This window comes from Acanthopagrus latus, chromosome 5 (assembly GCF_904848185.1).
Source record: "Acanthopagrus latus isolate v.2019 chromosome 5, fAcaLat1.1, whole genome shotgun sequence".
Classification (NCBI taxonomy): domain Eukaryota; kingdom Metazoa; phylum Chordata; class Actinopteri; order Spariformes; family Sparidae; genus Acanthopagrus; species Acanthopagrus latus.
Window position 1 is genome coordinate 5,036,285 of NC_051043.1, and position 26,451 is coordinate 5,062,735.

Sequence of the window (26,451 nt, forward strand, 5' to 3'; positions counted from 1 at the left end):
CCAGAGGGCCTTGGTTAAATCGGGCACATCTTTCATCTTTGACTCATTGAAGCCGCATTTCTGTAGTAGCCATGTGACTATCTATAAAACTGCCAGCGTGATGGATCGGATGTTGAGTCAAAGCTACAGCTATACATAAAAATATCACCACCAAAAGGCCTCGTAACCTCCATTTTTCAAATATGTGAATGTTTCTTTCAATTGTTATGTGCTTTGTTTATGCACGGGCAACTCTGTCTGCAAGTCGTAATATAATAAAAATCTGTAAACTCCAGAATGTTTACTCCTGTTGATGGGATTTTTACTACCTTCTTGAGTTTTTGCTGCTAATTAAGACAAATGATGTGTTGATGGTATATTGTCAGCCCTGAGATGATGACTTTCCAGCCTGTAATCCAATACTGAGGGTGCTAAAACTCAAAATATACAGAAACTTTCCAGGCAGCGGTTTTCTCCCAATAGTCCCTCCAGCTGCTTTAGCATATGTCAGCGCACCATGGTGATGCACAGACGCTGCAGGGTTGTTAAACGCTGCCCTTACGCTGATTACGATTTAATGATCATGGCATGTGGTTGCTGATAAATGGACAAATATCTGCAAGTGATTGCACTAAAACATTTTCAGCACAAATGCTCTTGTGATGTGTGTTTGAATGATAGGAGGAGAAAGGAGGAATGACTGTGTCGGCATTTGATCCCCTGCAATGGAAATTCCACATTTGCTACTGTAAACGACTATCAGATGCTAAGCAAAACAAACGAGGGAATTAATGGCAACGTTAACCAGTCTCAACGGGGATCATTTTGTCCCTAGACACATGAGAGATGTGTTGGATTCTCTTCAGTGTTGAAATTGTAAGCAAAATATGAAAAGAGCAAAATTAAAGGCATGATCAAAACTAAAAAAATGTTTCTTGTACCTCTAGTGCTATTTATACATGTACTGTAGATCATATGCAGGAACTAGATGGCAGTTGGCCTGTGGTGCTCGAATTGCCAAAAAAAGCAAAAGCGAAAAAAAAACAAAAAATAAACAGCAATGTCTCTCTCCAGAAAACATGGCCTGCTGGCTCAAGATAATCCACAGACCTTGTAGTGAGCTGTTTCATGTAGGAGCTGTTTACCCTCCTTTTCAGCACCCGTCCATGGCACATGCAGATGAAGCAGCTGTTACCTTCAAATTGTGCTACATTATGATGGCATTGTGACATCCATTAATACATTCATCAGCACTGAAGAGGAAAGCGCAGGTTTGGCTCAAAAGCAACAGACTTTGAGATGTACACTGCCTACAACGTCTTTCAACCATCCAACCTGACCAGCTGGACCACCCCAGTGAGGAAGGAAGAGATCCAGGACGGGAGCGATGCTAATCCAATCTGGATTTTAAGGCTGCTCCTGGCTAACGTCTGGTCACAGTAAAATGAAATGGACAAATGGGACTGAGGCTGGTCAAGCAACGGGAAATCAAAGACTGCCGTGCCCACATCTTTACAGAGACCTGTCTCCACAACAACATCCTGGATCAAGCTGCCACACTTGAGGGACGGACCATGTTCTGAGCGGGCAGAGCGGAGAGGTGGACTCTTGACATCACTGATGCTTGGTGTTCACACGGTGTTTACCTGATGGCAAACTTTTAATGTTAAGGTGACAACCTTATTATCATCATCTTGCTGCTGCCGTTTACATTTACCCCAAAACAAATGTAAAAAATGCACTAGGTGCTATCCATAAATGTATTTTTAAGTTTGTGTAGCATGAAGGAGCTTACAAACTTTCATTTGGTTATGAAAAAAAACCTGTCATGTAATGACAAATAAATCATCTTGACAAAAGGACGCATGCAGCTACTCATGGGAGAGAGGCTAGCCAATAAAGCTAACTAAACTAGCTAACGTCACATCTCAGCCAAGCAGGATGAAACGAATGTGCATAAGCCTCTCATCTATAAGTAGATGCATGTTTTTCTTCAGCACGGTGAGTCAGTCTGGTTTGGCAGAAAGAAAACAGTTCCTAAATCAAACAAAGTCTGCGGATTTTCTCGAGTAACCGGGTCAATATTTGTGGAGAGAGACTTTGCCGTTGATTTTTTCAAATGTATTTTTGGGGCGTTTTTAGCACCACAAGTCAATTGCAAGGTAGTTCCAATTTATTGAGAAGAAGGCAGACATCTCTATGGTGATATTTCCACAACTCTGCAACTTACACCAAAACAATTAAGAAGGATAAACAGCATTTCTTTCTTTCTTTCTTTTTTTTTTTTTTAATAAAAACCCTTTCTCATTTACAAGTTAATTAATTTGATTAGACTAGAAAATATGGTATTAAGATCTATATTGGACTAAATAGTTGCTGGTAGACTGTGTTCTGTTCATCATGTGTTATCTTTGGGTCAGTCTGCCCTCACAACCCACATAGCTAGAGCTGAAGTTGAACCATGTTTCTAAAAGGAATCCAGAATTCCACCTCCTCTCAAGTCTGCAGCGTGAAAAGATTAGAAATCTTCCATTAATTTACCCCATTTTGCCCTGGCCTCTTTTCCTGTGCTCAGTCTTCTTCCCTCTGTTCCTGTGAGACTACTGTAACTGCAGTTGACTGCAATAAGGGGACTGTAGGGAAGGGCACAGAATACTAAGATGGCCAAGCCACACAGGCTACATTTAGATCCAACCCTCCCATGAATGGCGAGAGCCGTGGGCCATATAATAGTGGTGTAGTAGTTGTTAATGGACAAATGCTATAACTGGACATCTGTTGGCACGCAGCCGATGGGACCAGAATTTTAATAGGCTACATGTCAATAGGTCTTACTGCAAAGTTTGGACTCGAGTACAAGTACAACATAAGGATGAGGCAGTCACAAATGTGATAAATTGAGACTCGTGGGGAGAAAAACGATCCTTCAAGGAGCCTAATAAGCAATCAATAAACCTGGAGACTGCAGAATATTATTATTATGTTTCAAACCAGTCTGAATTCCTTTTCTAATGCTAAATACAGCAGCGTATCTGAAATGTTTTCTCCTTATTCCAATATTGCATATTTTCTTAGCTTGGCTGTATGCTCTACAGATCAGTAAATATAGCAGGCTGTGTTTGGATCAACTTAACCTGCATTTTCCTGGTATGCTCTCTAAATCTGTCATCCCATTCTCAAGCTTAAAGACCTATTTCCATAAAAGGACTTTATTTTTAAATATAAAAGCTACACAAATTGAAACACAACTTTGAACATTTTGTACATTTGGTATTTTTTTTTATCTACAGTAGAAATCTTTGACTGTCATTGAAAACAACTGAACAATCCAAAGTTCCACCCCCCTCTTAATTAGGGTTGCTTGGTTAGACAAGCTTGACAAAAAGAACATGGTGGCTGGGGCCCGCTCTAGCTGGGTGCCGCAGTGTGTATTAGGAGTCACACTATGCAATATATGTGACTGAAGGATTTATTCACAATGTCAAGTCAACAAGAATCTTTTTAACACTCTGAAAAAGAAAGGAATCAAACACGGCTGACATTGGTGATGTGAAATTAAGCTAACTCCTCTTGATGGGATGTTAGCTGACCATCAGACATTAGCTGGCTAATTAGCTTATGTGATGCTAACATTAGCTGACCTAGCTGGTAAAATTCTCTTTAAAAAATAAACTAAAAACTTTTTTCTTTTTCTCCAAAACAAGGTCCAGTCGACCAGAAGAGCCATGATTTTGCCTGTTTAATCCAGCCAGGCCTTCACGGAAAGACTTGCCCAGTTGCTTTACATCTACATTTAGAGCATTTAGCAGACGCTTTGGTCCAAAGCAACTTACAGTAATTCATACATTCATGCAATGCCATGCAAAGTCCCAACCAGCAAATCAATAATGCTAAATCTCTAGAGAAATCCTTCAATACTGATCATTTCTAGGCAAAAAATATAGCTGAAAACACTTCAGCCCACTATCGTAGCCACATATGCTAACTAATTATTAGAGAGGAAGAGAAGTTGAGAGAATTTTGACATCAGGTCATTTAAATAAAATGGCTAAAAGCTATGTCTGAAATTGATTATTATCAGCCTGCACACACAGTGATTAGCTAAACAGGTAAACTACATTCAGTCAAAACATAATGAAAAACTAAAAGCAGCTACTTATTAACCATTTGAGCCAAGTCGAAGAATATACAAGACATTATCTTACTAACATCAATGTAACATCAGCGTACAAACTGGACAGGCAGGCCACCTCCAAGTGCCATATCTGTCCTTACACTCTATCCTAACATGAGGACAAAGAGGAAGTTCTGTGGACTAACCCGTCAGTGTATATAAGGCATGACACGTGTATAGCGCCTTAAAGCACACAAAGAGTCAGTGTATAAGCAGTGGTACCGCGACGTCAGTGTCTCTGGCACTGTGCTGAGTTGGTCGTGGCCAGTAGCAACGTCACTCCCTGACGGCGGCATCGGAGCAGCGCGAGCGGCGAGCGAAGCAGCGAGTCGCTCCGGAACTCAGCGGCGGAGGAAGACGACGTCGGGCGGACAGACAGACGGGCTGTCTTGCTTTTGGACTGACTGGACGGCGACTTTCCGCGTTGGAAACTCAGGCAAACCACTGAGTGGCTCCCTTAAATAGCTTTGTGTGTAATTCAAAGGTGAGTTTCCTGTTTATTTTTAGTCAACTCGCCCCGCGGAGCAGCGTGGGTACCCAGCGTCAACGGAGACAATGATTAGCAAAGCTCTTGTACTTTAGCCATAAACTGTGTGTTGCTATGGTGCTGCTGTCAGGCAACATCCCACCTGCTGCTGCCGCCTTTCTCAGTCCCGTCAACCTCAACTAACGTGAATATATGGAAATAAAGCCCTCTTTCGTGTGGCAGTTTAGCCATTTCATTTGTTATGAATTTTAGGTGTTTGCGTTGTGCTGTTTTCAGAAGACTTCAGTCGGTTATTTCTTGGACCTCTCGTCGCAGTTAATTCGTCATTGATATTGTGCTTATTTAAAGCAGCTTACTGTGATAATTGCCTCTTCACTTCACATCACTGGTCCACTCTCCACATTGTGTCTGTCGGCTGCATTCAGCAGCCTTGCCAGACAGACAGGAGAAAGGTCGTCGCCTGTTTTGAGTGTTTTTCCAGTCCAGTGCTCATGTGCCTGTGACTCCAGGTGCCAGTTTTTGTTAAATAACAACAAATGCATGTCATCCCCATTAAAACTGCTGTCTGTCTGTTCATTTTCCCAGTGTCTAAGTAATACCCGGAGACCATAAGGAACACAAGATGCTGATTTCCAGCGTGGCATCCCTCAGAAGGACATCACTGGCCATGGATACAGACAGCAGATGTTTGCAGTAAAGGTGCCTACTGCCTTTCCTCCGACTCTGTGGTTTAGACAGTTGCTGTGGTTGGGCATCAGTGCATGCCAACACCAGGCCTGAGATACAAAGAAATTCCATTATTCCTCATCTCCTGTCTGCAGTGACAGAGTGGAGGAAATCACCATACCATGCTGTCGTGAGGCCAGGAAGGAGGGAGAATTATGAGTCAGAACGGGGAAGAAAAGAAAACTGTCACTCTTCAAATCCTCCTATAAGCTTGCAAGACAGCTCACACACTTATTTTAAGAGCAAGACCAGATCTCTTTTCAGCTGGCATCCAGAACTGTAGAGCTATGTAGAGACCTTTCTCCTTTTTTTTTTTTTTTGCTCACCATAAATTATTAGTGAAACCTGTTTCATTTTCTTAAACTGTTATGTCTGTATATATTCCGGGGATTAGAGTCAGTGCTGAGTGAGTGCAAAGTGCAGCGCTGTGCATCCAAGGAGAGCTCTGTTCATTGTGTTTTAGTTTACACACCTCCTTTTCTGAGCTGTCAAGAGGGAGGATTCTTCTCTACAGTAACTTACCCAGAGCAATAGAGATAGTGGTGGGAAAGGAGGGGTGGGAGGAGTGAGAAGAACAGAGAATGACTGTGAGGGAGAGAGCGTGCTTTACCCTGCCACTGAGTGACTCTTGTATCCAAGGACGAAGGTAGCAACGCATCCAAACGCCACTCTTTGCCCACACTGCTGTGAAGAGATGAAGCGGTCACATAGGCACTCAGCAGCTCTCTTATAGACTCAGCAACTTGCCAGCCCTTCTTCAGAGGGCCGCTAGGGTTTGACTTGCCACGGATCTCATACTCATTTAGCTTGAATGGGAGTTTTTTTCTCAAACCAAAACAAAAGTGTGTTTTTCCTGTTTCACCGATGTGTTTGCAACTGAACTGGCCCACGTTTGTATATGTTTTTTGGCAGAGGAGAAGATTGGAGGAGGTAGTGACAGGTGCTGCGTGCCAAGGTGGATTTGGAGGTGTGGAGGAGAGTTGAAGATCATGGGTAAATCAAACAGCAAGCTCAAACCAGAGGTGGTGGAGGAGTTGACAAGGAAAACCTACTGTGAGTACCACCAGGTCTTTGTGTTTTTGTTTGTCTTTAGAAAGAAAATCCTGCACAAACTGTTCAGCCAGTCTCTAGGAGAATAGAAAAACAATCTGGGCAGAGGTTTGTGTGAAAGAAATTCCCCGACTTTAACTTTAATGCTGCAGTTTTCAAATCATATCTTCCACCCTCTGTGTTCCATATAGGCAGTACAGTAAATATCCCTGCCTGCTGGGATACATTGGGATTCCACACTCGTTTCTTGTTATCAACAAAACAGCTACAACTAAATGTCAGCTGGGAATTAGCCCCTCGTTTGATTTGAATTTACATTTAAATGTTTCGTAGCAAATTGGGATCGGTTAAGGTCTTGCAAAAGTTGTAATCAGCATCTTTAAATCACGCCGAAGGGACTTATGAATATTGAGATGCTGAGTTTCCTTCGGCAATGAAGTTGGGGGGTTTTAACAAAAGGAGGTTGTGGTTTTATATGCCGACCATGAACCTCTGTTTATGTTTTATAAGTACACAGAGACAGAGCTGAATAGATTGATAGATAATTAATGCTTGCAATACCTGCCACCATTAAAAAAACGTCAGTAATAGAGGCTAACAAAAATAATGGAATTGGTGAGAATGACCCGAGTCAAAAGCTGGAGTGGTTCTGCAACATTGCACCTATGCGGATTTGTGTTGTTTCTGTCGACATATCAGGACGCTGCAGATTGACAGCGCTTTTTTCACCACCTATCAATGATCTCCTGCTGAACAACGAAAGATTCTCCTCCCACGATTTTCAATCAAATTTGAGCAGAGATGACGTCTATAATTACCACATGGAAATGTGCTCTGAAGACACTATATTAATCATTTGGGTGTTATTTCTGTCGCAGAGCTTTATTATTATTATTTGAGCAGTAGAGTGTGCAGGTGTGGGTGGGAGTTGACATCCATTGACTGCTTAATGACAGTGTTATTTGCGTGGTGGGTCTCTCCACAGCAGAAACACGGACGGCTGTTGTGGCAGGAAATTGCTGTGGAGGAAGATTGGGCTTCGTGCTGGGCTGGGCTGCTTGCTGCTGTCCTGTGCTGACTCTCTCTCTCTCTCTCTCTTTTCCTTCCTACCCTTTCGCCCTGTCTCTCTCGCTTTATCCCCTAATTGCCCTCTTTGAGCAGGGAATGGAATAGTATAATTAGGATCTTATCTGGTTAGCATCGCTGAGAGGGGCACCGAGCTTTCTCTCCCAGCATGATCATTGTCCCCCGTTCTGTTGTTGCCTTACTTGAGACTATCATTTCTGCTTCCCTTCATCCTGTTGCCTCTTGCTCTTGCTCTCCCATGAGAAGCTTTGTATGCCATTTTAGCCACTGCTTCCCTTTGGTCCTTGACAGATTTGGGACTTTGTAAATTCTCTGTGCCTGTGTGTCTTTGTGTTTCAGTAGTGGAAGCAGTCGGGTGTTTTCTCCCAAATTATGCCCTCTATGTTGACAGGCAACCAACAATGCCAGACTAGAAATACATTTTGTCTAATCCAAAAAGAATATGAGTAGATGTCTCTCTCTGCTGCTTTGTTATAGGTTTAAAAATGCAGAATCAAGAGCACTTAATTAATAAGGCGTTGTATTTAAAAAAAAGAAAAGAAAAAAAAAACACTTTCTTGGTTGAGACAACCTTCAACTGTGGAAAGGCTTTGGCTAGCCGGTGTTTTTCCTGTTCTCAGTAAAAACCTGTACTTTAGGAGAGCTTAATTCAATCCCAAAATGACTCTTCTGGCATCGCAAGAAAGACCAGCAGTCCTGTTAAAATGTCTGAAGGATGTAGACTTGGCCCATGTAATAGCATGATGATTTTGTAAGTTGTCAAAGCCATGAGGAGGCTCATAGTGACAGAGTGCAAGCTGGATGTGTTGTAGCAGACCCTGGAGGGCCAACCGCTGAGTGTGCCCTGCACTCTCCTGCACTGGGCTGATTGCATTATTGTCCATTGCCTCGGACCAAGTTATGTAATTTTTTTTTCTTATTAAATGGAAGCCAAGGTAAATTGCTTCAATTTCTGACTACATTGACTTTTGAGGCCAATTTAATGGTAGCTTGATTTGGCTGACAGTCATGAGATTGACCCAGACATTCATTGCCCAGGAAAGGGTCACATGATGAGTTTCTTGGTGAAATGCTGAGCAGAACAAATTGAGGCAGAGGCAGGGGGATGCTACTTGACCTGGCCCTCTTATCGATATCATCTGTATGATTCTACTCGAGTGCTGCAGTAGTCACACTGATACTACTACTGCACTACTGTATGACTACATGAGCAAATCTCCTTGTTAAGTGTTTGCAGAAAATTCCTTTTTACCCTTGTCAGGAATATATTTTATTATTATCTAACTACTCTCCTGCAGTAGAGGGCCAACGTCCATCACCTTCTGGTTTCACTTATGGAACATTATCTAGGAAGAATACATATGCAGGAAAACCCTAAAACATTTTTTCCTCACATCAGTGGGTTTTTGAATGTATTTTTCACTAGATGCCTAAAATAAGGTCTGTGGTTTACACAGGCTTATGAGATTTTCACTTTATGTTCTATTGCATAAATATGTTTGTAATTGCCTGATTTCATTATGCTGAACTTGGATACTCATCTTCTCACTATTCCACCTTTACAGGCACACTTTAGATGCTAACCGTTCCAACTCTAACTTGCCAAATAGTAGATGGATCAGTAGCGAAGTGTAGTAGAAAGCTTTGGGGTCAAATCATTTAAGTCACATGACCATGATGTAGTGAGTTTAAAGCCTAACGTAAGCTTTTCTACTTCTGACGACTGAACAAAACTTGTAAGTATTATAAACTTGTGTTGCCACCGAGCTTATTTTCTGCAATAATCCAAAATCCAATTTAAAAAATCCCATGTTTTTTTTGTTAAGGAGGCCAGAGTAATGCTAACTTCCATGTTATTCTATAAATTACATAATATTTGTTGCCCTCTTTGGCAAGAGACAAAGGTTTGATCCTTTTTGAACAGTGCACATTGGATGCTTGTCAATTTGAAAGACAATTTTGCAAGCCAAGAAAGTCAATTGTTATAATGGTACTAAAGTAGGTCAGTGTCACCTTGCACAATATAGGTCACCAATACCAACATGACTGTCACATTTCACAGAACAAATATTAAAAAAGGTAAAACTGCTGCAGACCAACTCTATAAAGTTTCAGTTATGGGCTTTGGTTAGTGTTAGATTAGATGATTCTGGGCTGGGCCAGGGCCTTTCATGTGGAGTTTGAATGTACCCCCCATGCAAGAGGGGGTTTTTGTGGGTGCTCTAGTTTCCCCTACAATCAAAACATGTATATTAGGTTAATTCCCTGTTCAGTGTCCTTCACTGGCTTAGATCTTCAGTTGGTCCCTGGGTCCCATGCAGAGAACAAATGCAGAGAACAAAGCTTCCCTACGTTGTACTGGATATGATGCTGTATGATAAATAAATATTGCTCTTCTATTTCTTCTACACTTATGTTACTGTTCAGTGTATAATCTTCAACTGTTTTATGACCAATTACCTTTAAAAACACATTTCACATGAAAAAAAAAATGTATTGTCTGTCACATTAGCTTCTGTGCATATTTTTCCTGAATGAAGTCCCATCCTCCACAAGAAGAGGAGGAGCATTTTTATAAATCAATTTGTTCAGATATATCTAATTTGTGACAAGTGATTGCTGAGACATGAAACTCACAGGTCCATAGTTTCCCTGATTGTCAGTCTTTAGTAACCTTGGCTACACATTCTTCAAGGTTAAACATAACAGTAGAAGAAATTATTGATTAACTAACTAGCTGTTTGTTGTAAGGCGTTGGCTTTGCCCAAGGCCCAGCAGAAGTGACGGCATCTTTTCTCAGATTTGTAGCCACATGAATTCAGAAAGTCTCCCTCAGAGGACCACCTGGTGAAATTAATGCAATTGATTTCCATCCCCATGTTTTCATTAGTAACACCAGAGGCTGAGAGGACAAATTATGCTTTGGTTACTTGAGAGAGAGTAAAGAGACATCATGGGAAAGCCGTGAGGGATTGGTTGATTAGATACTGGCAGATAATAGTGTTTGTGTGGGCATGATAACACATCCTGCCTCCTAAACTGCTCTATGTCTTAAATCTGTATCTGACCTTCATTCCCCTCAGCCTTGTTTGTCTTTTTGTGGCTCCCTTGAGTTTACTCCCACTTGTTCTCTATGATACTGGCCAGGAGAAATTATTATTCATCTCCTCTGATAGTATGCTAGAATCAATGAACCACACCACGCTCAACTAAACATGGCTATTTTCCAATAATTGCACGCTGACACTGAATATTTTTGGTTAAGTTCGAAGTGTGTTTGAAAGGAGTGGGCCAAGATGATAAATGCTACTACTACTTGGCTCCTTTGTTGTATCTGTTTTTCTAGGACAACCAAAGTTTATCCGCTAAGCTAATGTCAATTTTTGTTTCTCTTGCAGTTACAGAGAAAGAGGTGCAGCAGTGGTAAGTCTGTACATTCATTTTTAATGAGTCTGTCTCCATTTCTGATATGAGGCTGGTCATACTTTAGCTATTTACCAACAACACTTGCAGAAATGATGGGGGCTTTGATATGTTTTGCCCAGGGTTTGGTTTCTTAAGTACACAGATAGTACATTTACTATTTGTTTGATAGTTGATTTGAAGCCATCTCCCTCACTCTACCCTGAAGACAGATGAGTTCTGAAAATAGAATGACTTTGAAGCCTTGCTGAGACCGAATGACTTTGAAGGCTGATAACATTGATACAAACATTTCCATGATGCATTCTTCAACAGCCTTCTTGCTCTATTGGCAGAAGAGGAAGAATGGCAGCAACATAAGGTTGTTTCACTGTCACCTTCTTAATGAGTACACAGCCACAAAGTTACTGTTTGGTAATCCTTCGCTCAGATTGTGTACCTATTAGTCAGTGTGACCCACACCTTTGTCTGATCGCAGCCTGTAGTGTTATAACATGTACTTACACTCATCAAAATAAAATATGTTCATGAAACAGAGACACCTCAGGCCAGGATAAGTTACAGAGCTGCTGTGAGAATGATCATCGCTGCTAAGGTGTGAATTTCTGAATGTTTTTCTGAAGGTACAATTTGACAGCCACCGGCACACGGATGAGAGAAAATACATCTTGATTTACATAGATGATTCAAGCATGAGCACAGTCATTGCTTTTGTTTGCTGCATCCTGCTTTTTCGAGCTATTGATTTCTTTAAAATGACAAACATAAAGAGGGAGCATTGCGATAAAGTGATCATTCTTCCATGTTCACACTTCAGTTCTCCTGCGTTGGTTTTGCATTTCACGACCTAATTTTGCATGCGTGAAAAGAGCACTGCCTCGAGAGCTCATCGCTGTTCATGTCTCCTGTTTGGGGGTTTACGGAAGGGAATGAGCCAGGGCGCATTGACGGCCACACAGCAGCAGTAGCATTCAATATCATAGTGCATCGGCAGGTCCAGAGCCTTCGAGCTCGCCTGTCTCTAGGGCTGCCTGAGTGCACTGGGGTGGAATCCCCCCATCCCTTAAACCTCCACCCTCCAGGCTGTGCTGCCAGCTAGCTCACGATCACTCACACTGTCTTTCACAGGAAAGTTTGCATGAGTCCTCACTTGAAGATCAGCAGCAATCAACACGCCTGAGTGTGAGGGATGAGAGGGAATTTTACCAGGGGAAATGCCAGATGGCGTGTAATTAGAGCACAGGCACAGACATAGAAGAATTAGCAGGGTTAGATAAATGCCTGTGTTGCGTATTAAATTTGCTCCCTTTTCTAATTCTCCTCTAAGGGAACATCATTAGTATGCTTGATGCTCACCTGAAATCAATAACAAAATGCCGTAGCGCAGTGATGTTCTTGCCAGCTAGGCAGAAACAAGAGCAACATCCTGCACAACTCTTTAGCAAACCACCAGGGTAGATGCCAAGGAGTCAGAGCCAGTGCCAGTAATAAATACTTTATCTCCATGCTGGCTCCCTAGTGTGGTCTGATGCACAAAGTCACGTCTGCGCTGTCCCTGCAAGTTCACTGCGTAGTTGCATTATTGCACAACTTCAAGTACATGGTGACTGTGTATGTGTCTTAGCACCAGTGTCATCACGTCAGATTACTCGTACATGATGTGTTCTTGGCAAATGAAGGTGACTCTGATTACGATGAATAGCTGACACTGGGCAAACATGTTTGCTGGTACAGTGTAATGTACAGTGTATGTATCTTCTGTTTATGTAACTGCACTGATAGTGTGTTTAGTGCAGTAGTCAGCCTTACATGTGCATCACTTTATGCTTAGTTAAGTGTAATAATGTGACTATCGACTGGCCAAAGATGGAAGAATAGCATTTCAGTACCAGTAAGCCCAACAAAAACTGATTTTAATGATCCCATATCTGCTATATTTTGGATGGTTTCATTTTCGCTTTACTTAAAGAAATTTGGTCTCTGAGTTGTTTTGACCAAGATAATAGGGGGCCATTTTACAGCTCAAAAATAAACTAAAAAACATAATACTAACATCAGCAGTTAATTTAAACAGTACATTTAAAAGGAAATTAAGTTACTATCATTAACCACTAACAACTTAATTAAACTACAAATGTATAGAATTTCAGATTTAAGTCAATCATAAACATATAGTATAGCAACATGCACAGCTTGTGGAGCATTTTGCTTTAACCTGAAAATACAATAGTCCCAAACCCTGATCCGGCTGCTGACATACAATTTAGCTAGTTAGCAATGATTGGTTCATTAGGAATCCCTTTGTGTCACTTATCTTTTTGGGGTTTTTTATGGCTCTGCCTCATCCGTGTCCCGTGGAGGCATGCATTCGAAAAGCACAAAAAGTTTAGATTATATCGTATTTTATTTTAGTCGAACTATCTATTTTGGGCTACTCAATTTATGCATCCACAGCAATGACAATAAATCAATCACCCATTGTTTCTTACCTCAAACTGGGCAGCTGTATTTGTGCAAAATAGGGCAATATGTTGTTGCTCTGGCAACTCCAGCCAACAAACAATCCAAACAATAACCATCAGAGAAGTACATTAATGTATGATGTAGGCAAGCCTTTCCTGTGAATATGAAATTCCTTTTTAATGATTCAAATTGTCTGCTTCAATTAAACACATTAGCCTGTTTTTCTGTGCTGTAGTCCTACAACATATATGAAAAAATGTTGTTTAAAAAGTGGTACTGAAGCCAGTCCAGAGACAAGAGAAAACATCTGTCCCATCATGACAAGCCTTCAGTACTGTTCTTTACTCCTTTTTTAATGAAATAACTCTCCTATTCTAATAACTACTGCCATAACAGAAGCTACACTAACCTCTTGAGGAGCCACCAGTCACTTCTCTTGCTGTCTGTTGCAACTAAACCATACCTGTAGCTGCCAGTATTACTTCACTGGATGCTAATTGGTCTAAACCACTGTTTGGACTAAAGTGTGTAACGTGAAAACCAGCAAGATAGATTTGCAGGATCACCTGATCACTTGATCTTCATAATCCAACTGTCACGCAAGGCAAGACCTACCTAGGTTGCGCTTCGTCTCGGCTTTGTGCTTGGAGCTTATGGCTACGTTAGCATAAAAACCCAGAATCTAGCTACTTAACTGTTGGCTAAATTTGCAATGTGGGTAATGGTGAAACCTGGTTTTGACAAGGAAAAGAAACACAGATCGATGAAGAAATGCATCTTCTCTGTCACTTTTGAAACTTAAAAAAAAGTTCTTTGTGACTCTGACAATGTTATAGAAGTGCAATGCTTAAACAATGGGGAACTCATTGCCATGTCACTTTTTTCAGACATTTTATCTAGCACCTCCCTGTTGTTCTTTAGTTTGGAATCCGCAGTATTTCTGCACAAGCAATTTCAATTTTTTGTGGGGGATACAATGGGAATGCCAAGCCTTCAGCCATGGTGACATGGCTCAGGGTTTTGGAAGTTCTTCTGGTGCTCTTACTACAAATTGTAAAAACCTTTCACATACCTTCTTCAGGCATGTCAGAAAAGGAAATAAGTTATCCTGAAGAGGTACTCCAGTGATTTAAAAATTGCACTTTCATAAAGTTGAGGGGCTCATATGTCACAGATTTTTTTCATTTCAGATGCTGTAAAACTCCTTTAGAGCCACAGAAGACACAGTACAGGAAGCAGTACTCCACATAATGGTTTAAAAAGCAGACCTGTTTCGACATCAGAGTCATAATCAGGGCACGTTGACCACACTATTCATGTGGTCTGAGATATTGATTCATTTCTGTGTAATAAATTATAATCCTTTCAATGCGATGCAGGAATAAGGAAACCTTTTTTGCAGTCATTATTTCTGTGAAACAAGTTGAATTCCAATCAAAAACACATTTTTCTGCCCTGCAATTTCATGCTACTTATCTGTGAGCATATACTTTACTACACGGTACAGTATTCAGTATGTTTACAGTATCATTCATCCTATGATATCGCATAGTCACACATTGAAAATAAAAGGCTTCAGGTAAAACCGGGTCGGCTTTGGATTATAATATGCACTATGTGTTCTGCTCTTTGAATATCAAATAGGTTGCATTCTACATTTTGTATTATAGTGAGCAGCAAGGCTTTCATTTTCTAGCATGTCTCCAGATAATTCAAATGTGAGAATTACATGCTTCTGCTCTCTTCTTGCTCCTCTTCTTGCTGAACTTTTTCCGAGCTGCTACTCAAAACGTCGCTTTGAGTCTCTCGGACTATATGGAGCTGCTTCATTATCTGCAAGGCAGATTAAAAGTAAAGAGTTTAAAAGGAAAGTGGAGCCAGAGCACAAGTGGAAAAGATCTGTCCTGGCCTTCATTCTTCATCAGAACGCTCTCTCTCTCTTTCTCTCTCCAGCCGTAATTACAGCCCAGCCTTATTTTGAACAGCCTTAACTGAATCACAGACGAACATGCACTGCTCCCTCGTGTGAACTTGCGTCATTTTTGCTGTTGATTGAGAGCAAAAGCTTTTTTCAGTGCTTTTTATAGATAGAATGTGCTATTTTTTCCCCTGCTATTTTCTCCTTTTCAGACATTTTATCTAGATTTTATTTTTGTAAAGGCTTTCTTCCTTCCTCATGACCTGTTACAGCCTAGTCAGACTTTGAGGCTGCTGTATTCCTTTATGAAGGAAACTGCCTACCTTTGAATGACTGCGCTTGAAATTGCTTATGAGATGCTTCTATATTTAGGCTAATAGAGATATTAAGTCGCTCTCTAGATATGTCATTTCCAGGGGCGAGAGGAAGCTCTTAGACTTATCTATCAGCCACGCATATTATCAAAAGAGGGCTCGAGAGTAATTTGATTAGAGTTAACCACTCTGGGCTTGCTATTGGATTAAGGCGATCTTCTTATCTGTGAATGAGACAAATAGCTTTGCACTTCACCTTTTTGATCCTCTTTCATACTGAATCAGTAATGCCTTCTGTAGACGAGAGGAGGTGACTTCAGTCTGTCGTCATTATTGTACAATCTTGTCCTGATTAAGTAAAAAATGAAAATGAAATGAAAATGAAATTTTAACTCTTTCAATAATCAGTATCTCTGCTTTATGTTTCAGGTACAAAGGTTTCATTAAAGATTGTCCAAGTGGGCAGCTTGATGCTGTGGGCTTTCAGAAGATATATAAGCAGTTCTTTCCCTTTGGAGATCCTACAAAGTTTGCCTCTTTTGTCTTCAATGTGTTTGATGAAAATAAGGTTTGTAATCAAATTTGTATTGTCTTATTAAAAGGAAGTATAGCTGGGCTTTATAGCCTTGATACTATAGCAATATTTTTAGGCTATATTTTCCCAAAAATATCACAAAGTACATCTCAATATTTTGAAGTCTCTTCAAAAGCACTGGGCGACAAAACCATTACAATATTTTGTGTCCAAATAGCTCAATATTGATATTAGGACAATATTAAAGGGATGACTAAATTTTAGGCATATAGGACAATATGAGAGTTTCCACTGCATGTAATCTAATAAATTGCCTCCAGAGATGTCACTTAGTGGCTAATTTGCATTGTGGGTAATATAGCTACTAGGTTTTAAAAAGTAGTCTAGTGGTCTAGCGTTGCACTCCTGTTCCACTGTTAGAGCCATTATGAACAGTTTAGAAACACATTATCAATATTGATACACCAGAACCAGAGTTATAACCTTTTTTATTCCATGCATACTTCTTCCTTTTTAAAACCTGATGCCTACATTACCCACAATGCAGCTTGAGTGACATCACTGTAGTTAATTTATTAGATTACGTGCAGCTCCCTTGAGCAACACGAGGCTTTATGCTTCTTTTTGAGCAGGTGCTGTAGTACTCCCCAAGACCTGTAAACACACTTTCATGTGGAAAAATGGTGGCAATACCCTTTAAAAAACACACATTTTTATTCCATCACAGGAAGGACACAGGAATTTTTTCATGATCAAACAATCTTTTCTGCAGGCCCCACCTGCATTAATTAAAGGACAATACTGTACAAGGCGGGCATCTCCCTGTTGTTCTTTAGTTTGGAATCTGCAGTATTTCTGCACAAGCAATTTCAAATTTTTTGTGGGGGATGCAATGGGAAGGCCAAGCCTTAAGTCATGGTGACATGGCTCAAGGGTTTTGGAAAGTACTGTAAAAATGTGGGCTTCCCCTTGTTGCAATTCAAATTTGTAATGTAAGGAAATTCACAATTGCCCTGCTTCACAACATCCCATAAATGGAATTTACAAGAATCAGTCTGTTAAGTTGAGAACATTACATCATCTTACTGTAATGCAGCCTTTAAAATCAGGATTGTCTCATATTACAATAACAATATAATATTGATATTTTGTCCAACCTTACAATGCACAAACACATTTTTCGATTACCTTTGTTAACATCAGTGTTATGAAGAAATTGTTTGACAGTGGTTGGTTGGGAGTGCTGCTAGATAATGAATAGGGTGCTAAAAAGTGACAGTGTCTGACAGCAGGGCAAACGTAAAGAGAGAGAAGTTGCACAGAATAAAAGGCCAACAGTGTCTAGAAATCCTATTTATTTTACAGCTCTTTGTGCGTCTTTGTATTTTTTCATAATTTTAAGGTCAGAGTCCTGCTTAATTCCACTTGGAATTAGAATTGGAACAAGAGGGCTGAAGATGAGTCATATCCTCTATAGTAACACGTAATCGTAACTTTTAGCCTTCTACCAGGAACCAGTATTTAAGAATGAATTAAATAGTTTTATATATTTTTAATTAAACTCTTTATTATGTGGTCACATCCTCTGATTATTTGAGGACATGATGACAAAGCAAATTTTAACAACACCTAATTGTTACATGCTGCCTTTGACTTAAGTAATCTAACTCATTACCGCTGTACAAGATTTTTCAAAAGGTGTTTTGGAAGACAACTGTGGATGAGCAGCTCCTGGGATATTGGTGACCCCCCCCAGGGGCTTATTGACTTCAATTAAGAGGCTTTGTGTAAGGAAGATCAGACAAACCCCTCTGTGTGATGTTTATCTTTGGCCATTAGTGTTCGGCACCCTGTAGTTAGAGAATGCATTGATCTTAACAGTTTTTATGACTTATGTAATCAGCAATGCATGACTTCAGCATTGTCTGGCTGGTCAGATGTCTGGTAAAGATAAGGTTAACTGACCCCAGGGCCGTGACGAGTGCTGTGGATGAACAGCTAGGCAGCTGTTGTGGCCAGTGTTGAGCAAGTTAATTCTAAAACAAAATGTAGTACATGTAAGTAGTTACTGTCATTTTGAAATTAATAATTTAGTTTACAATATGTAGAGTGTAGAGCAATGCATCACTGATTACGCTACTTTTCTGTGACTTACATCAAAATAACCTCAGAAGTAGTGGTGGCATTAGTAGAGATAAGAGGGTCATATAGTTTCATAGCAGGAAATCAAAGCACGGATGCTGTTAAGTATATTGCTGTTCAGTAGAAATCCAGTGGGGGGTGCTATTGTAAAGCAGAAGTCTGAAAAATTATGAATACTTGAAAACCAAAGAAATACTTGAAAACATTTTCAGTTTCTCGCTGTAGCAAATCCCCAAAACTTCCCATCACAAAGCCGGTACTTTCCTTTTAGTTTTTTGTCTTTTTTTGTCCTTTTTTCTGATAAGCTCGGAATATTCGCATTTTGAAGAACAGAGATTTTTACTCTGCAGACATTGAGGCTTTTCGCCAAGACCATTCTTATTCTGGCAATATTTTTTCTGGTGGCACACTGGCTGAAGTGGCATTGCGTAGGGCTGCATGATATTGGAAAAAAAAATGTCATTACAAAATAAAAAAGAATTAAACAACTGAAAAAAAATAATTAGAAAATAGAAGTAAAATAACTCCACCAAACCATGAAAAGTAGTTGAGAAAAAGGTAAGGAGTAATTAACTATGTCTCCACAAAACTGCATTCCAACAATAAACAGATTGCAACCCATTAAAATATTGTTATATGTGAAATATTGTCCTAGAGTTCAGTCTATTTGGTAACTAGTCCATTTTGTTTTTCCCATAATTGTAAAGCAATTCAGAAAGGCAGTTCAAAACTCTGCTCCTGGTTTTACAACAGCTCCCTACAAAACGGCTCAGAGTAACTGCTGAGGAAACTCATACTGGTAAAAACCCACATGCAGTACATGAAATCTGCCAATATGCACATTTTACTCTTGTACGCATGTACCAGAACTTTTTCTCACTCCATATGTCCATATCAGTTCTCTGGTACATTCATGGCCTTAAATATACTACATTTCCAGAACGCACCACATGATGCTTGCCTGCTTTTCTCTGCTGGTCTGTCAGTTGTTTCATTTGTGTGACACACAAAGAGATGATGTCCGAGGATGCACACAGGGCAAAATAATTGGACATTGGCCATAAGACATGGCGAGTCCAGCTGCTTGTGCCTCTGTGAGCAACCCTCCCGCACGCCATCATGTAAATAAGAGGAATAGTGGCTTGACTTGTTTTTTTTCCACATCAAGCATTGCACATCCATTAGATTATTCCTCCTCCTCACACAGACATGAGAGACAAGGCTTATGTTTTATCACAAACTGGCGACAGTGATGCAGATATTACAAGGTGTTCTGATGCCAAGGAAACCTGCCGTATCTCTCCTCCACTGACCGAAAACGCTGGCAGCAGCGACACACTCACTGGGCATGCAGAGCCTGCATGTCATTCACTTGCAACCCTTAAATAAGAGTAAATTATGGAAATCAAACAGACTTCTATTGTAGATTAGTCAAGGCAAATGTGATCTGCGCAAGTTTTCCTTTGGTATCAAGCAACAAGAAAGCTGTAGCAGGACGTGTCAGAGTTCGTATGCCCACAGTGCACATCTGCAATGTGTCTATTGCGCGTGTGCATGAAAAATATATTGTGCAGCCCTAGTATGGTGTGGATAATTTCTTAAAAAACATTATTTGAATAATGTCACCAAAACCCTCTGTCATATAATTCTGTTTCTACTCAAAGCAATATGTTACTTTACAGTTGCATTACCTCCAATATTGGTTGTAGCAGAATGTCTGAAAAGTTAATATGATGCTTCAGTACCTGGTGAGAGTATGAATTAACCAAAAGCCTGAAGGCTCCACTGCCAGGAAGTTGATTTTGTATGCATTGTCTGTTGCCCAAAAGCTGTTGTTTTCACGTAGAATGTGAATGGTATCTCTTTTATTCAGCATCCCAGTTTGGTTTGAGAAAGTCTCCTCCATTTGCTCAAGGCGAGAGGTCATAACTTGATGAGTTGGTTTGAATTAGCGGAACTTGAGCCACTTTGAGCATTGGTTTTGTATTTGATTATCATTCAGACGGTTCTCCCCGCTGCACAAAGTGTGGCCTCGCCGAAGAGCGCTGTAGGCCACAATTATGTGAGTGTAATTGGAAATTTTGAGTTTCTGTGATAAGATTCAGTGCATGGGATTCTCAAAAAGCTGAGAGGACTTAAGTGTCAGAGCGGGATGTTTTCTACCTCATCGGACAGAATCGTGTGCCATCCCCATTCATGACGCAGATCATAGGAAAAATATGAAACATCTTCGCCCCAAATGTTCAGTGGTTGTTTGTGTGCTATAACTTTTAGACTATGAACCAGTAGCATCCATCTTTCTAATGACCAGAGGTGACATATTTCTGCCTCAGGAGAGAGCCAGGTGCAGGGCAAAAATAGCAGCTGACTTGGAACAAACGTCTGGCCCAGTTACAATACAGCAAGGACATCATGAAGGAACAGCAAGTAGCCTATGAACGTATAGCAAGTGTGAAGTACGATGCTCACCCTGTCTCTTGGCCATTTCCTCCCCCTCTCTCCCCCTTTTGTCACTCTACAGGATGGACGCATCGAGTTCTCTGAGTTCATACAGGCCTTGTCTGTGACCTCTCGGGGGACTCTGGATGAGAAGTTGAGATGTAAGAAGATGCACCCTCCTCCTCCCCTATTTTTTTGACATTTAAATGACTGCCATTCATTGCATGTGAAAGAGGACCAGCAGGTTCCTGGAGTGCAGCAAATAGGACATTATTAGCAAGATACAGGCTGGTTCTGCAACCTGGAGGTCATGACCCAATATGTTGATGGCTATTTTTGAAAATAGAACACCCTTGAAAAACTTGCAGTGTCAGCAGTAACCATACGTTTTTAACCGGTGTTGATCATTATTTATATCCAGAATTGCTACTGTTGAAGCAATCATGAAAGGCCTCTGCCTGTCGATGCTCAGTCTGAACCGCTCCCAAAAACATGTAACACTGTGTGCTTTGTAATTCATGAAAATACATGGTGTGATATAATCTTTTGTTTTACATTTTGAAGTCACAGCTGCTCTCTGATCTCAGCGTGGGCTTCCTTGCTTCACTAAAAACCCATATGATTTAACATCTTTCTCTATGCAGGGGCTTTTAAATTATATGACCTGGATAACGATGGCTACATCACCCGAGATGAGATGTTGAACATAGTAGATGCCATTTATCAGATGGTGGTAAGTCTTACCAACTATTCAGCATTTGATATGGATCATTTTGGGGGGGGAATTGACCTGTACTAATTTAAATAGTTGTTGAAGAATGTTTTACAATCAAATTAATAACAATGGATCATTTTATATCCAAATGAAAAATCAATCAATATCTTCCCAAGCATATCTCCTACTTTTCACTTTGTTGCAACCAAATTTGAACTAGGTAGTATAAATATAGATCTCTCACATGAGGTTATTTGGCCCTGCATAAAAAAAAATAGTGTGACAGATTTAGTTAAAGACCCATAGCTAAAAGAAACGTTTTGGACTGTAAATATTCCCAAGAAGGATTATTATAATTTCCTTTTTTTGTGAATCTGATAACATGCATTGCAGACATACAACACATTTAAAGACGTTAGTCCGTAATAATTATCTCCACCAAGGAGGTTATGTTTTCGCCTGTGTACATCCATTGATTGGTTGGTTGGTTTGTTGGCTGGATTACACAAAAACTACTGAACAAATTTCCATAAAACATGGATGGAGGATGGGTCTCAGCCCAGAAGAGACCCAGAATGGGCCTTGGTAGAAGTACTATGATTGCTATTGGATTTTTGCAAGGTCCCATTAATTTGATAGATTGTATTCAATTCAAGGTGAGATGGCATGGAGTGACCCCATTCTGAATTATTTGAATGTTACGAAATGAAATGATTTTCATCTCAGGGCAACACTGTGGAGCTGCCAGAAGAAGAAAACACGCCAGAAAAACGAGTGGACCGTATATTTTCAATGATGGACAAGGTTAGCATTTCAATATTGACATAATATCAAAAGACTGAAGTGACAGAAACAATGTAACTATGTAGTAGCTGTACGATTAGAGGTTACTTTCTACAGTTTAACATCAAATGCTGCTGGACACTGATGCATGTGCAGTAAAGATTATCAATTTACCATTAAGAGGACTGAATCTGCCCTTGTTGCCACCCTCGAGGCTCTGACATAGACACTGTTAAGTTTAGAGCCGTTAGTTGTAGCCATCACAGCGTCACTAACACCGCCTGTAGTCTATAAACATCATATATAGTCTCCTTCACCACTAGCCCTCGGTGCTAATGCCCCGTCCCTCAGCCCCAAGAATCCATTCCGCTTTGGTGAAAGATGAGACGCAGCCTGCATGGGTGTGTTCGTCAGCCCACCACTGCCAAGATCAGCCCGTGGAACTAGCTGTGCAGCGCAGCAGCTCTCAGTGATTTGTATTGGCTGAGAGTGGCTACCATCCAAGTGCACTGAACCAAAGATCAATCCAAAAGGATAGAACAGGAGTAACATGATTTAGTTAAGAGCCTCTTTTGCCCCCTGCTGGAAACTCTGTATTAAAGCATTTCAGGCCTTCAGGCTCATTTTGTCTCATGTTCTTCTTCCAGAATGCAGACGGGAAGCTGACTCTGCAAGAGTTTCAGGAGGGCTCAAAGGCAGACCCTTCTATTGTTCAGGCATTGTCACTCTATGATGGACTTGTGTAGGTGAGTGGGGTTATAGTAAGCCAGTACCTGCATTCTTCTCTGCTTGGGTGATTTTAAATCCCAGGTCATGCTACAGCTCCAAGATTATACCAAGTAATTCTTATTTCATCAGAGCAAAGAATAAAAGAGAGGAAACTCCATCTGTGGGCTGAAAACCAAAGTGAAGAAGCCACTTTCTGCTCTCAGTTTGTTCTTATGAATTATTCAATATGGCCCACTTGTTTGCTGGCAATCAAGTAGTCTTGCAGCGCTGAGTGAAGAGCGAGACAGCCCTCTCCTCTCACTGCCTAATGTAATGCACCAGCCGCTGCCAATTGTTGCTGACATCCTGCTCAGTGTTTTGTCAACTGTGAAGTGAGCTTGTGAAGATGTACTTTAGTAATGCAGCAGCTCTGTGTAGTGATTGTTGTGCATTCTCTGACCACAACAGGGTTTCATGACACTACAAACTGTCATCTGTTCACTGTACGGCTGCAGCGAATGACTGTTTTCATTGTTGATTAATTTGTCGATTATTATGATGTCCTCAAATGTCTTGTTTTGTCCTCAACTCAAACACATTTGGTTTATTGTCATAGAGTTTAGAGCTGACCATTTTGGTCAGCTCGAGGGAATATGTTGTCTGATATGCACCGATATGAAAACTTTTTTAGAGATGGTAACAGAAAGATTTTTCATAATTAGTCATAATTATCAGCCTCTGCCCCCCAAAACTCTGCTTCGGTCTTGCTGTATTTGAAGATTAAATAAAACTAGAAAATGATTACATTTAATTAACTGAAATCAGGGATTTTTTTCTTAAATTAATTGATTATAAAAAAAATAGCAACTATTTAAATATGTTTTTTAAAAAATGGGTTAACATTATTTTTTATTGGATTTATAACAACCCCGAGGCTGAACCAGCTAGCAGTGTACAAATACATGATACATTGATGCCAGAACAGCCCGCCCCTCCCTTTGTTCCCTCCCAATCACCACACATCCCTCCCACCCTCCCCTTCAGGTCCAAACCATGATTTCTTTAGCATGTGTGCCTGATCAAAAAGGAATGAGAAAAACTGCACAGAGTATAATATAATAATAATAATGATAATAATACGTTAAAATACATAACAAAACTGAACTAAATCATCTAATTCAGTTGAAAGAGAAGCAACTATATACTGAATGTGACTGACATATACAGTGGGAATCAGTACCTGTTTGAGCAATTGAGTGTTATCTTGTGGACTCCAAGAATGTGAGAAACCACCTCAGATCTTTTTAGAATCCCCAGGTCTGCCCCTCAGGTTTTCATTATCCTTTCATTTGATATGCATGACGCAAATTCATTAGTCTGATTATTTCAGTAGCTGATAACTAATTGTTTAACTGGCTACTTATTGCCGCTCTAATTCACTGGTGATCATTCTTACAACTTCTCAGATGGATCCAACTCAGCATCCTCCTGTGCGTTACATGCCAATCCAGCACCATCACAACCGTAACGGGAGGAGGCCACGTTTAATTCGCTCACCCAGAAGTGGACTGCAAACCTTTCGTCGCACGGCCATACGGCATCTGTGTCAAGTAGCTGTTCGTCTACATTTCCAGTCAGGATTGTAAACAAATATATCCTCTGCCGTGACGGAGAATTCCAACTCGTCAGCGAAACCCTCAGTCATTCATCTGTGCTTTCTGCGGCTATGTGGCACAGCGTACACACTTGAGTGTTGTGGACTGTACGAGCATTTCTGCAAGCGCAGTGTTGTGATTTCCCCACGGACAGTTCAAGGAACTGAATTCCCTCTGAGATGTTACTGTGCGTCTTGTTCACATACTGTAAAGCAAGGGAGGCATGTAAGCTGCTCTGAGAAACTGCTACATCACCACATGCACAGATGGGAGATTTGGGGAAGAATCTGGCAAAATGTGTGAAAATGTGAACACTGACTTCAAGTTACAGAGCAGTATAGTGTATATTGTATAATGTATATATAATTTATTTTCTGCTTTGCTGCATTTATGGGAATTTTACTCATAAGTATGGAATGAAGTTTTATTTTTTAATCAAAAGTGTTCGAAATGTTGCACTGTATTTTTCATTATTATTGTGGGATTGTTTTTTTCTCACATTCTGAAGTTTCCTTTTCCTGAGAGAACAGGGTTTTTATTTAAAGAAGAGTGTTGAAGGAGGGCAGAGTTTTCTATAGATTATTTTACTATGTTTGCAGTCTGTGCATCCTATTGTGTTTCCACTTCCCTGTTAGCACGAGCGTCTAGTGTCTGCAGTGTTGCACAGCCGCATCCTGAACGACATGCACCAGGCAACACAACAAATTGTCATAGCCTGCATCTGAATTGAGGCTCATTATGTCCATTGAGAGCATCGTACTCCACCCACCGCACACACAAAGCCTGGTCATTGAGAGGCACAAACAGACATCAATTCTGGTTGTAAAGCTTTTGCGAGCTCTGTGGTTGCAATTGTCTTCTTAGTATTTGTCCTGTGAAAGGCCAGAGCATGTATTGATGCCTTTTTTTCCCATTCTTTGACTATTTTACGTACAGCATTAAGATGTTTTTATCAGCTTCACTGATTTTATGCCTTATGCAAATGATAATTTACTAAATGATAAATGTCATTTACCTGTTGATTGACAGTATAAGAGCACAGAATAAAATGCATTTAAGTGGCTAACTTTTCTATCACTGTATTCTTAGTATTTGTATCAAAATGAGTAGAAATGGTGTGTTTGTCAGGCTCTTGGGTCACTTTAAAGGAACAGTTCACCCAAAAATTATCTACTCACCCCCATATCAATGGAAAGTCAGGTGACGTTTTGTAGACCTGAAAACATCTGGCATGATCTAAATCTCTGGATGCCTCGAGATCCCAGATAGATTTTGAAAGATGTTATTTACACCCTCAACACCCAGCTCATGCAATCACATGAGACTAACACTTTCACCTTAGCTACATCACTGTTGTGTGTTTCGGCTTTAAAGGGGGTAAACATAATGTCTCCAAATCAGTTTGATGATTTCAAGACTACTTGAGATTTGCATTATGCAAGACGAGCTGTATGGAGCCATTTTATGTTTTTGTTTTCTCGGGTGAGCAAAGCAACAAAACAACCCCAGATTATGGCACCTGGCTCAATCATCTTCAAAAAGATTTTATTTACACCCTTTGATAAGCTGAAATCTTAGCTGTAGCTGCTAAGCTAAAAGAGTTAGCACACACCCTGTCTGAAGTGGGTGCAGAAATTTGACCATGTGTCAAGAGTGAGAATAACATCTTTTCAAATCAATCTGGAATCTCAGCACTTCAGCAGAGACTTGGATAAACCTGGACGAGCTGAACGGAGCCATTTTATGTGAGTTTTTTGGTTATTTTTAGCGTTTTAAAACAAGTCCCCACCAACTTCACCGTTGTTGAAGGAGAACGCTAAAACGCTGTTTTGCTGCGAAATGTTCTGTGTACTG

The 26,451-nt window shown here is 40.4% G+C and overlaps 1 protein-coding gene across 1 annotated transcript; it reads left to right on the forward strand.

Moving 5' to 3' along the window:
* The first annotated feature begins 4,354 nt into the window (after positions 1 to 4,354).
* On the forward strand, positions 4,355 to 25,669 carry LOC119019811 (neuronal calcium sensor 1). The gene is made up of 10 exons (XM_037098704.1): positions 4,355 to 4,637; positions 5,226 to 5,339; positions 6,279 to 6,419; positions 10,901 to 10,925; positions 16,050 to 16,188; positions 20,819 to 20,897; positions 21,381 to 21,469; positions 22,178 to 22,255; positions 22,882 to 22,980; positions 24,409 to 25,669. Exons 3-9 carry the CDS (start codon positions 6,356 to 6,358, stop codon positions 22,978 to 22,980), a joined length of 573 nt encoding a protein of 190 aa, XP_036954599.1. The 5' UTR covers positions 4,355 to 4,637; positions 5,226 to 5,339; positions 6,279 to 6,355; the 3' UTR covers positions 24,409 to 25,669.
* The last annotated feature ends 782 nt before the right edge of the window (positions 25,670 to 26,451 follow it).